The 13,137-nt window shown below is 40.6% G+C and overlaps 1 protein-coding gene across 9 annotated transcripts in view; it reads left to right on the top strand.

Annotated features, from left to right (window-relative positions):
- The window catches only part of LOC118413175 (cytosolic carboxypeptidase 2-like), a 54,693-nt gene extending 41,778 nt beyond the window's left edge, over window positions 1-12,915 (top strand). For 5 of the 9 annotated variants that reach the window (XM_035816376.1, XM_035816385.1, XM_035816379.1 and 2 more), the window contains 13 exons: window positions 417-544; window positions 1,303-1,399; window positions 1,679-1,745; window positions 2,066-2,253; window positions 2,857-2,928; window positions 3,335-3,397; window positions 3,884-3,987; window positions 4,589-4,752; window positions 5,285-5,375; window positions 5,856-6,142; window positions 7,195-7,405; window positions 8,483-8,561; window positions 10,651-12,915. In XM_035816376.1, the coding sequence (XP_035672269.1) occupies window positions 417-544; window positions 1,303-1,399; window positions 1,679-1,745; window positions 2,066-2,253; window positions 2,857-2,928; window positions 3,335-3,397; window positions 3,884-3,987; window positions 4,589-4,752; window positions 5,285-5,375; window positions 5,856-6,142; window positions 7,195-7,405; window positions 8,483-8,561; window positions 10,651-10,796 (1,697 nt within the window). In that variant the 3' untranslated portion in view covers window positions 10,797-12,915. Of the gene's footprint in view, window positions 1-416; window positions 545-1,302; window positions 1,400-1,678; window positions 1,746-2,065; window positions 2,254-2,856; window positions 2,929-3,334; window positions 3,398-3,883; window positions 3,988-4,588; window positions 4,753-5,284; window positions 5,376-5,855; window positions 6,143-7,194; window positions 7,406-7,774; window positions 7,913-8,482; window positions 8,562-9,261; window positions 9,347-10,650 lie in introns of those variants that run through there. The other 4 variants (XM_035816377.1, XM_035816378.1, XM_035816380.1 and 1 more) reach the window with 4 other exon arrangements.
- The last annotated feature ends 222 nt before the right edge of the window (window positions 12,916-13,137 follow it).

Below are 13,137 nucleotides of genomic sequence, written 5' to 3'. Positions count from 1 at the left end.
ACAGACCTCACCGGGTAAGGTTCATTTCAACTGCCATCTCATTCCATAGATGATAAAGTTAACAATGATTAAAACAATTGCCACTTTTCTTTTGAGCATCATAGTCTGCACTCTACTAACCGGTTGAATAGTTCCCATCCTTTGCAGCCTGGTGTCTGGAATAAGGAACCTGCTTCCAGAGTGAGCCCATGCACAGATAGTTATAACCCTCACAGTAGACCAAGGATGTCATACGAAAACCTGCACTCTACTAACCAGTTTGATATTAAAGGTTTCACATCATTTACAGACCTTTGGTGGGAATAAGGTTCATTTCAACAATAAAACCACTCCATATGTCATCTTTACCATGAAGCGAACATTCAGCACTTTGCTCTGAGGGTACTGAGCTCCATGTTTGTATTCATCCCCACTAGAAGAGCCAGTAGAGCACATGGAGGTGGAGAGGAGACACAAGGAGGATCCCAACAAGAGACTGATGTCACAGAAACATCTGGTCGAACTGTCGGCTAAGGTGCAGAGGCAGCACGAACAGTCCATACAGGTGAGCGTTTTGGTCCTGTTACAAGTTCAGTTCAGTTTATAACTTTGTTTGTTTATTTTATAGGGGCATCTTTGCTGGACAGTTTTAAAGAACGCATGATAGATAGATAGATAGACGTGCAAAGGTTAGGTGTGACATGTTGTTCAGCATAATAGAACCATTTGCTGCCATGTGCCTGCAAAGTGATAGAAGATCTCTAATGTTAACAGATCAATCAATCTGAGGATTATTAATTAATTGCAAAATACATGTACATGACATCGTTCAGCTATACAAATTCCCCCCTGGCCCAGTTTCGTGCACTTCTGATGCACTGGAGATCATTTATTGCTTGCTAAAACCTCAATGATTTGTCACAATGTTCCAAGTTCAGTTCAGTTTGCTCATTGATCTGGTGACAGCATGTCCATCCATAAAGCTCAAAGTGCAACTTATAAAGGATCTCTATATTACAGACCAGAGTCCTCCTTGACTAATGTCTTCAGGGCCAAGTATATTTTTTAGTGGAGAATACTTTGTATGTGTACAGTATAACAATCAGAGTTTCTTTGTCAAGTAAGCTTAATGATGCAACATCGAAAAATTGCTGCACCTGTATTTGTCCTTTAACACATGCAGTATTATGTGTGCTACATGATTTACTGCATTGGAGCTGGATTTAAGATTAATACAAGACAAAGTTTTTCCTCATCACACAACCACTATATAGATAGCAAAAAGGGACAGCGTAACTAACCAAGTCTCCCCATGTTCCACAGGCTCAGAGGGACAGGAGAACCCAGCGAGCACAGAGCCCCATCAAGCAACACCCCTCCCCGTTTGACGAGGGACATTCCAAGGCAGCTTCCAGAATAGGTGAGCAACACACACAAACAAATATTAGAAAAGCAGTTGCTGATGCCATTTATCCCCTAAACCATGTCAAGGTGGCTTCCATAATACTATTATATTAATAGGTGATCAATGCAACGGATATAGAAAAGTAGTTCTGGATATGGTTTACCCATAGCCAAGCCTACCAGCAATTCTTGTGGCCTAAAGACAGGACTTTTGTACACTGATGAGCTGATTTTTTTCTTCATTCATCATTGAACAAGGAATAAAGTACACAATTCTTTATTTCTTGTTCTGCAGGATCTTCCATAGACAGAGAACCCAGGTCCAGAGTGGGCTCAGCTACAATAGTCAGTGTGCAAAGCAGGTTGGTCGATTTATAACTTTGATTTTAGCAAAGCAATTGTTACTGCATTGCCTCTGGTGTGCAGCATGAAGAGATAAGCCAAATGCTGCCCACCCGCATCATGACACTACTACATTGTATTACAGAGTCTATACAAATTTTCCACTGAAAAAAAATGCTGTAGAACTCAAACTTGCATATGCTAGAAAAAAAGTGCCCAAAATTATTGGCTGCTTGATTTTTGACTATAATAACATTTTTGCCAACAAGACTTATTGGGTGTAACACTTTTCCTTGCTTTCAGTCATCCCATTACGTAATGTTTCCCCTAATCCCTACAGAGCCCCCACTGTGCAGTCCAGAGTCAGTTCTGGAGTGGCCCGAGTAGCGGAGAGGATCGGCAGCGCCACCTACAGCATGCCCAAGGGATCGCAGGTCTTCACCGGGGCGCAGATTGTGCCACGGGCGAGGAACGTGGAAGAGTCCAGCGACTCCTCAGACACCCACATCAAATCCTTCAAGGCAGAAAGTAGGAAGACAAGCAATATTTGTGTGCTAATACTTGCTCTTTCTATGGTCTAGATAGGGTTTTGGAAGCCCACTTTGCACTCTGTAGCATTGTTTGTTTTGCTAAGTGTTCTTTCAAAATGTTCTAGGGACGGGGGTATAAAGACTGGGAGAAATGATGAAGGTGACTGGACTAGATAGATTGGTAACACACAAAAAAAGCTTTACCAGGGCAGATAATTCAGGACATTCATTATGTGCTGAAAAGGAGGGAAGGGGGAAAGATGATTTTGTCAGTGACATACATTTGTATAGGCATGGGGGTGCCCCCTCCCCAACTTTCCAGATAGTAGTAACACATAATGAGATTGCATTTTACTATATATTCTGTAGTACACTTGTGGTACATTAGAGTAGAATTTACACACAGAGTTAACAATAGGTGTCAAAACCAATCATGGAAAAAGTTTGCACTGGAACAACTTTTCACAAAGTCTTCATTTTTTTAAAGAAATGGGTTGTAATGAGCACAGTCATACTTCCCACCACAATGTTGCATGCTTGTGTCTTTGTGGTGCTTAAGAGTAGAAAGTTACTCACACTCTCTCTAATCTTACTTTCACAGTAGCCAGTAGCCAACCTCCGCCTAGCGGTGTAGCTCAGTCCCACTATACTCCCCCGTCCAAGGCATGGAAGTGTAAGTTTCTTCCTAGATCTGGACATCTAATTGTCTTCTTAACTTGTTGTGTTGCCTTGTAACACTGTGTGGTAGTCAAACAGTCTGAATCAAATATAAATTGCAGGAAGGTTATTTAAAATTTGGAGTGAGCACTTTCAAGTTTCTATTTTCTCATCTAAGTTAATTGTGTGACAGAGTAACTCATAAATTTTATTTTTGCAAATAACATTAACTTGTTTGTCATTTAATGCGATACTATATCATATCTTGGTTATCTCTCAGTTTTTCAAATTGATTTCCTTCAATCATCTCCTACTAGCCCCTGAAATTGCCTCGAAAGTTGATATTAACTTTTTTTTCCATTTTCAGTTTTGCCACTTTTTTGTTCTCCATAACATGACATCTGTCTCTGCTGTTCCCACAGCCAAACAGTACACAGTCCCCTCCTCCACTGCCATCACTGAGGTCACCAGACAGGGCACACCTGGTAAGATACTCTATACAAGGAAGTTACGTTTTGATGTTTGTTGATCTGTTTATTTGTTTTCAGAGTACATTTTTTGTTTCCCATTCTTTTAAACAACAAAGTAGAAAGGTATCAGACACAAAGACAAGAACAATGGAATGGTGGCATACCCTTTTCAGACTAGATGTAAAAAAATGCTATAGATGAGATTTCATGACCATTTCTGGGTTGGCATTTTTAGAAAATGTCTGGATCAGACAATATTCTACCTGATGCTATTCTAGAGGATGCTAACTTAGACACATTTTGGAATGTGCTCTAACTTGCAAAAAGAGTGCCACCTACATGGGCTACATATAGCTGCAAGAAGCAGCACTCCAGTTGGAAGCTCTGAGGAACATTTTTTTAAAGGCATCGAAATGTAAGCAGGTGAAGATTGACTGATTGTGTAAAACTAAAAGAAAACTCCAATATCCATTTCAAAAGAAATGATATGCTATTCTCCAGCTGCTCACCCACCGCGGGCTCCAGACAAGGACCCTGTTACCATGACGACGGTGCCAGGCTTTGCCTCCATTCCTGTCAAGAAGGTCGTGCCAAAAGACATGAAGGTGACCTTGAAATTTTTAGATATAAAGTTAAAAATTATATATTAAGGCTATAGTTACTTTGATCACTAAGTCTTGAATTATGATTTGTTTGTATCATGCCAAAGTTTAATGCCATCCCAAAAACAAGAAGACACAAACAATTGTGACAGTATACTACTGTGCGTTGAAGAATTCGTTAATTCTATGTTAAAGAATTCGTTAATTCTATGTATTACAAATGAGTATTCATAATTTATAACTACACTGTACCTACATTTCAAATGTTAAAGTTTGATACTTACTAGTTATTAAGTGTTTTCTCCCTAGTAAGTACATTGTAAAGTATACTAGCCATACCGTCAGACTACAGTTGCGTAGAATTAGAAAATACCTGTTGCCAAACTTTGTATCTGTACAACTGTTGTGCCATAAATTCCATTCAAAGCTTGTTGTTAAGTGTTTTTTCGTAGTGAGAACATTGTAAAATATACTAGCCATACCGTCAGACTACAGTTGTGTAGAATTAGAAAATACTTGTTGCCAAACCTTGCCAAACTTTGTATCCGTACAACTGTCGTGCCATAAATTCCTCTCAAAGTTCATTCGTGTTGTATCCCTGCAGCCGGAGCCGAAGCCGTCCCCCTCCAAGCCACCCACCCGGCCTGCTGCTAACAGTCCAGACCCGTCATCAGCCCTGGCCAACATCGGAGAGCTCAGGAAATCTCTTGTAGAGCCTCCAGACAGAGCAAAAGTGCAGCCCGATAAAACACTTGACAGACCCAGAAGGTGAGAATAATCCTTGTACCTTGTTTACACATTCCTACTATACTGCTAGCAGCCCAGACCCTTCCTCAGCCCTGGCCAACATCGGCAAGCTCAGGAAATCTCTTATAGAACCTCCTGACAGGGCAAAGGTGCTGTCTGATAAAACACTTGACAGACCCAGGAGGTAAGTGTATTCCTGGTACCAGCTTTATACTGCCATCCTTGGTGGCATACGTGCAGTCCATTGCAGGTGTAATGTTGGAATTACTCTTGCAGCCTTTTGATACTCAAGCAGCAGCCAACTAAGTGCAATGTACACTATGTTAGAGGATTAAAGAAGGATTTAGTTTGAAAATGGCATCTGTTGTATTTACTAACTGTTGTATTACATGTATTACAGTATGTAAGCATTTATGTTAGTTACTCTAGACCCTTGCAGTTTAGCCCTTTAAGTTGCATTTTTCTTGTGCCCTGTCAGTAATGCAGCAGACAGCATACTTGTACATGTTTCATTGTACTTACTTTATCTTACAAAGTGTTTTCCTGTTTCCAGAGACACGTATGTCCGTGAGCTTCATGCCAGGCACCCAGACTCTGACAACACAGCAACCAATCAGGAAGCAGAGGAGAGAGAAGAGCCAATGGTGAGTTATAGGCAGTTTTCATTACAGCTAGAATGAAGGAGCTAATAAACAAATAAACCATTAATGACCAGCAACATTGTCCTGGTTACCTGGTGGATATGTGACTCCAGAAGAGGGTCAAAGTTGCCTGGAAGTCTGTAACTTTATACCCTACATGACTTTGTCAAAATTATGTTGCCAGACTTACAGGTAAGCAGTATGTAGAGCATTATCCCATCTCTACAACTGGACAAAAATCAGAGATTTACCTCCAGATGTTTAAGATCCATCACTCTTCTTCAGGTTACTTCTTCTTCAGCATTTCTAGTTATACTGAAGAAGAGTAGTGGATGTCACTCAAAAAGTCCTGAAGTGAATCTCCCATTCTTATCAAGTTGTGAAAACTAAATTGTCTTTAAAAACTATAATCTTGTGTAACAGGTTCTGCTAAGTAAACTCTATTTAGTGCAAAAAAATAAAGCAGTTTTTGTGTGTGGACAGACCGGAGAGAAGTCCCCTGACCTGGACCCTGCCCACCAGAACCTGGAGTGGCGCCACCGCGACCCCCGCCACCGACCCGGGCCGGAGTTCATCCCCGTTACCATGGAGAAGATCAGCATGAAGGACCTCGAGATGGCGCCGAGGAACGCGCCGCCAAGGGAGCGCCCGTTGACGCAGCCGTACCACCCACAGCACCCACACCCCCTGGAGAGGCCACAGGGGCAGTCAAGGGAGGAGAACCCCAAAGTGCACAGCTTTGGGGTGGGGAAGATGGTCGGACCATATAGGTAAATACATGGACGTAGTATACATGTCAGCATGCTGCCTATGTGTCCACATTGTATTGTCTATGTTGCAATCTGAATAAAGTCAAAGTATACAATGTAGTTATGATTTGTCCAATCAAGGGAGGAGAACCCCAAAGTGCACAGCTTAGGGGTGGGGAAGATGGTCGGACCATATAGGTAAATACATGGACGTAGTGTACATGTCAGCATGCTGCCTATGTGCCCATATTGTATTGTCTATGTTGCAATCTGGATAAAGTCAAAGTATACATGTAGTTATGATTCATCCTGTCAAGGGAGGAGAACCCTAAAGTGCACAGCTTTGGGGTGGACAAGATGGTCAGGCCATTCAGGTAAAGTCTGTTGTTCTTCCCTCATGACCTCAATGAAAAGTGGCCTGCAGGCTGATTTGAGCTTTCAGGTGAATAAACAAAGTCAAAGGTTCAAACAAACAGCATCACCAGCAGTATTCTACGATGACATTCCTGGTTCCAAGGCCAAGATTGAATCATTTGAACTAAACTGTTTCATTCTCTTCATTACGTTTTTACATACACATGTAAGTGCAAATCTTCCTAGTAAATTTGAAGCATTTGGCCAATTTAGTTACTGTAAAATGAGAGAAGATTGACACGGTTTCCTTTTGCAAAATTGAGGAAATTTCCCTACCCTGCCTAATGCAAACATCAGAAATACACAGCAGTGAGCCAATTTCCATCCCATTCCAAGTTTAAGTTCCTGATCTCATTCTCTCCTTCTCTATTCAAGGGAGCTGTCAAATCATGCTAAACCCTGTCATTCCAAAATCCCAAACATAACTGATCTCACCTTCGTTGATATTTACACTGTAGAAAAGAGCAGCCGGCAGTTACAGCAAGCAAGTAGCTGACATCCAGTTTCCGTGACATTGTTTAGTTCTGTTGAATCAAGCTGGCCACCACAAAATCTTAGCTATTACGCTCTACAGAAAATCATCCAGCTTTCAAATCATGACAAGCCCTGCCATTCCAAAATCTCAAACATTGCTGACCTCACCTCTTTGTTATTTACAGTAGAGAAAAGCAGCCGGCAGTTTCAGCGAGCAAGCAGCTGACCTCCAGTTACCAGGACATCGTGTGTCGGCGAGACCGGGAGGGCGCCGCGGCCACGGACGACACAGACGAGCAGCAGGAGTCGCGGGAGAACAGCGGCAGCAGTCAGGAGAGCAGGAAACAGGAGACCAGCGTAGAGAGGGCCAGCACTGTGCCCGTCAGACAGTCAGAGGTACAATTCTTAACTTTTTGAAATGCATAATAACACACACAAACGTGCTTCCTTGCATTTTTGATATTTTAAGAAAAAACTCATCAATTGCAAGAGCTAAAGCCAAAATCTTAAGCTGACTCTCGAAAAAAATTATGTGAGTATGAAGTCATAGATTTCCTCCTCAGACGCTGTTTTTATTTTGATCATAATTTTTTCTTTATTTGGTTTCTAGTTTTTTCTATATTCAGTTCAGCATTCTTTTCTTGGACTCTGAAAATCAAGAAATGAAATTGCTGTGGCAACTCAACTCAACTCCAGGGGAAGACTTTTTGCAGTGTCTTTTACATCTGTAGATTGATGTGTTTGCTTGTTGTGTTTATTTTGTAGTGGATAAACGGTAAACTGCCTCATGTAGTAACACACCACTTCCGTACTTTAGACGTAAGTATGAGTCAAACAAGGGATTGGTTGGTTAGATCCACTGCACACAGGGGCATACCCCTATACTGACGAGTGTGGTGGGCTATCTAAGGTTGTGGTGTATGTCTTCTCAAATATAGAGGTATTTAGGGCCAATCTAAAAGAACTATAAGTACAGTAGAAGCCGCTTAATTGCACACCCCATTTTCCAGTGTATGTGAAGGTATCTAGCTGGACTGCCCTGGTTTTGGATTTGGGGATTCTGTGCAATAAACAGAAGAGAGTCATAATCCATTGTGCAATTAACTGGCTTTTGCTGTATAACCTCTATACCTGGCATGCAACTTGGGGCTTGAAACACCTGGTCCAATAGCTATCATGGGACTCGGTGATATGAAACTCGTAGTACTGAAGCAGGGTTGCTAACCACTGTATACCACAGCATGCTGCAGGACTAATCGTCATAAACATCACAGACTTACATGTTAAAGGGTTAAGGTCATGGGGGAACTTTTATTTTATGCACTTTTATTCAGCAAAAGGTGAGAAAATGTGCATGTCTGTTGCTCAGTTCTCTTTGAGATTGATGGGTTTACTTGAAAGTACTAGTATTTGTTGTTGGTGCATCTAGATCTGCTTGTTTTCAAGGGCTTTTTTGTTTTTCCTTCATCACAGCCAAATATCTACTACGGCCGTCTGGCGTCCCCGTCACGCACCTGGCGCATGCCCACCATGTTTGACCACCTCCAGCCAGGTAAGGTTTCCTACGTACACACCTGTATCACTGTATGTTACACCTGTATCACTGTATGTATCACATGTATCCCTGTAGGACACACCTGTATCACGTGTCATGTTCAGAAAAAGTGAACAGTCATAACCAACAGTGTTTGAATGTAGCAACTTTTGGTCTGGTGTCAAATTGTTTATTAGGATTGTGTACATCATTGTAAGGTCCCTACTTACATGTACACACCTGTATCACTGTATGTTTACAAAGATTGAACCATGAAGACTTAACCAAAAGAGCCATGGGCATCTGTGCTCTCCATGTTGGTACTGAATGAATTTAGCAATGTAGCAATTTCTTGCCTGCAATTGGTTGCTTATTTAGTACTGTGAAGTATTTACAAAATGTACATGTACCACCTTACAAATACAGACTCAATCGAAAGAAAGAAATAGAGAGAGAAAACAAAACTTTTTGGGGGGGAGGAGTTTTTACTGAACACCTTTAAGCATTTAGGAGTAATGTGCTACTAAGTATTTAGACCATTTTTAGCAATTCATAATTCATTCATTTCAAACAAAATAAAGTTGAAAAGCTTTCAAGCCACAGCTTAAGTCCACTGCCTATACCATCTCCAGTACATTTCATGCAAGCCTTGCTATGCCAGTGCCTTGTTGGATGATAGACCTTCTGATGCTTGATGTCATTAACTTTGACCCAACAGAGTATCGCCGTCAGGACTTCACCATCCGACCGGAGCCCATCTCCATCCCGTCATCACGGAAAAGGATCTCACGAGCCCAGAACATGTGATCGTCGTTTTCTCTCCTAAAAAAAAACAACTCCTGCTACATCTGCTGCGCTCATCACTGATTGTGTTCATTTTGTTTTCAGCTGCACCACGTTTATTTTCAGTTTGTTGTTTTATTTTCCCATTCTTAACATGCTTTTTACTAATAGCAATAAACCACGGAGGGAAACTGTATGGAGCTAACAAACTTGATTTTGTGGATGACATAACCTTGCTGGTTGATTTTGTGTTATTACGAAAAACGTCTGAAGAAAAACAACCCAGAAATTTCCGTCCTTTTGAGATATGGCAACAATATGCTTGTTAATTTTTGTCGTAAGAGAAAGCAGACATTTAAAATAAAGTCTCAAAGTCTCCCATCGATAAGAGATGGGCAACAACATGCTTTGTAAACACAACAGAAACAAGGTTAAGCAAATCAAAACACTGCTGTGAACTAGTACAAAATGAACTGATAGTTTGTACTTGTTATCAGTAGATTATACACTGAGTATACAAAGGTTTCAGGGCCAATGCTTACTCTGATTGATGTTGCTAGAGGATGTCTTCCATTTAAATCAAGTTTGTAAAGCCGTAGACAAAAAAAGCGTCAAGTGGAGGATTTCAATCCGCCAACTTCTTGTTCCATTTGTTCACCACCTGGTGGAACACTCGACGAGGAAGACAACAAGAGAATTGCTTGCTTATTTTTCTTTTGTTTTGCCTGCTGCTTATTGCACAATCATATATGACGCATTCGCACTTACATGCTGCATGTTCTCTTGCATCGCTTGAAGGCATTTGAAGAAACACATTTACTAACTTTTGCACTGTTTGCCTAAACATGAGTGTGTTATAAAATTGACCCGGTTCATGGTGTTTGAGTATGATTTTAGTTATATATATACATGTAGTACATTTTGTCAGTACTCGTGTCATTATACTATTCAAATGAATAGGTAGAGATTGGTACCTGTCTTAGATATGATTGAGAAAATGGTTAATCCATGTGTGTCTTGGGGTGCTTTATATATGTCTGGGAACATTTAGAGATTTGAAAAAGCTATAATTTGTAAGCACTATTTTCTCAAACACATGAAGCGATGAGAACTGTTGTGAATATTCTTCCATATTTACCTCTGTGAGCTATATAGTTAGTTTGTTGTAACAAGTGGGGTTTTCTGAGGAATCATTGCTCAAAGTTTTTTTAATTAAGTCCAAAATCAAAACTATATACAGTACTGTTAGATTCTATCACAGTAAGACAAAGGCATGCATAGCTCTACTATTTCTGACCCCTGCCCGTTTTATCCCACCCCACAGGAAGTTCCCATCCGTCCATGGTTTCTCTTTCAATCGGCCAAATGCACCACAGTAGAGGAGAGCAGGACCACCGCACCTCCGGATTCCTGGGCCAGAGGAAAATCTACCCTCCACTCCTTAGGTACAAGCAGACCAAGAGGAAATAACCGGACTCTTGTTGGACCAGTCCAAAAACCAGGTCCAATAAAAATCAGTGAACCGGATTTTGGACCCATTTAGAAAATGAACAGATGATATCGGCATGTCTTTACATGTTTGGATGCTTCTTGGTCGAATGAGATAACAAAAGTGGAGTAGAGTTCATATTAATCTCTACCAAATTCTGCCTATCCCTATAGAAACAGCAAGAAGTGCATATGATGCAATACATATTACATTGAAGATCAACATACAAATGTACATGTAGTAACTGTTTCATGAGGAAGCAGTTACAATCCCACTTAACATGACTTGCATTTTCATGGTCACTGAGCCTGAATTTTGCTTTTTCGGTCCTTTTTTGCAAAAAATCGATATTTTCTAGTCTCTTTGTGGCCACTTACTGTCCTAGCAGTTTCAATTGCTTGTGGCAAAACCAAGAGGGCATAGATAACATGTATATCACTGGGCATTTGGTCATGTCTGTAGAACCCCTTGCAGACACAGTGGTGCACTTATGGGGTTGATTCAAAAAGTGTGAATGCAAAGTTTTACAAATGTTTCTCTTCCAAAGATATCCATGCAGAAACAAGCAGGTTTTTTTAACCATTTGCTTTTGACACAGTAAAAGTCTAACAGGCCCAAGAGGGCGCCACAAAAGAACTTCATGTATCTAATAATTGAATGTAGATATTAACCGTTGAGACTTGTGCAAAGTTCAATCTTCCATGTTGTATAGGAAATATTTTTATTACAATTTGCAGTAAAAGCAATTATTGCTTTCAAGGTCAAATGTTTACTTCAAGGTCAAAGTATGTCCAATACTTGTGGAGACCATGGTGTCGAGGTGCCCACAGCAGTTTACAGAACCGAGGTAACGTTTGCAAGAAAGGCAGTCAGAACATAACCTTCTCCCTACATGGTAATACTTTTGCCAATACAGAGTAGAACCTGTGTCCTAGAATGCTGCTTGGTTCGTACTCTGCTTAAATGCCAAACACATGAATAAACTGAATCAGAATCAGTAGGTTCTGAGTTCGATATTCGCCATGCCCCTGCCCCCATGACGGTGGAGTGACGCCCACCGAGCCTCACGGCTAATCTGTCTAAAGGTGCCAAAAAACACCTACAGATTTGGTGTGCCAGTGTGTCAACATCTGCACATTTGCCACTAAAAACAACAGGTCCCCTGCGAAAACTGTGCCGGGCACTGCTTGTCGGACATGTTAAGAAAATTTGCAGTCTCTCATAGTCAGACATTGACTGGCTTGTGCTGAATGAGGCTAGCTCATTAATATTCATAAGGAACATGGATCAATGGTCCAAACGGAAGGATAGTTACACTGAGTATGAGCCATGCTGATTTCTATGATGTGGGTATGACTCTGCCTAGGAGGATGGGAGAGGGTAAAACTTGTGTTACTTACTACATGTATGTACCTGGTATATGCAGACCTGCTGCTGAAACTAACATATCGAGTAAACCCTTCCGCTAGAAAGAAATATTATCAACCTTGACAGTTGGAGGGTTGATATCCTATTCAGCTGCATGTAAACATTCTACATGTTTATGCATTAGAGAAATAAACTTGTATTGTATAGATTATTGACAGAAAAAATATACTATTCAATAGTTTTGTATTGCCAAATATCACGCTTGTCCACGTTTGAAATGTCTTGCCATTCTAGCATGAACTAGTCGTAGGGAACATGTTATATATGTATATGCTACAGTTCACGTTCAACTGCATTGATCATTTTTGATGGTGCAGTTTTTTTAAGCAGGGTCTCTTTGCTGCAATAAAACCGTCCATGCTGCATAAAATTGTAACTGAGTATCAGATGTGTAAAACTTTTTTGAGACGCTTTCAGTTTCTGAATTGTATTCAATGTTAATCAGAAACTATTGTAGTTACAAGTTTGTATATAGGCTTTCTTGTGTATATACTGTATGTTTACTTTGTGAGATTTGCTTTCAGCCTGTATGTTGCTGTTTCTAACAGTTTCCATGTGAATCCTTTAAGGTTCATCCATTGTTCTAAATGTTGCAGTTTTTCTCATGCTTCTCTTCAAACTACGGAGAGAATATTTTTGTAACAAGTAAAGAAAGTTGGTCATTGCATACTACAAGTTGTTTGTTGTGTTTTCTTTCATTTACAGTCAAACCTGTCAATAGAGAAATGTGGCTAGCCTCTACCAGGCTCCATGGCTCTCCAGGAGAGTCAGCTGGCCAGAAGAATCATTTCCTCACCATGAATTCCTAGCGGACTATTGACTCTATCTGTCCAATTTCTACAATTAGACCACGGAGCCTGGTAAAGAATGAAAAGTAGCCACTGTAGAAAATAT

The sequence above is a fragment of the Branchiostoma floridae genome, chromosome 4, assembly GCF_000003815.2.
Source record: "Branchiostoma floridae strain S238N-H82 chromosome 4, Bfl_VNyyK, whole genome shotgun sequence".
In the NCBI taxonomy this organism is placed as follows: domain Eukaryota; kingdom Metazoa; phylum Chordata; class Leptocardii; order Amphioxiformes; family Branchiostomatidae; genus Branchiostoma; species Branchiostoma floridae.
This window is presented reverse-complemented; position numbering and strand designations above follow the sequence as displayed.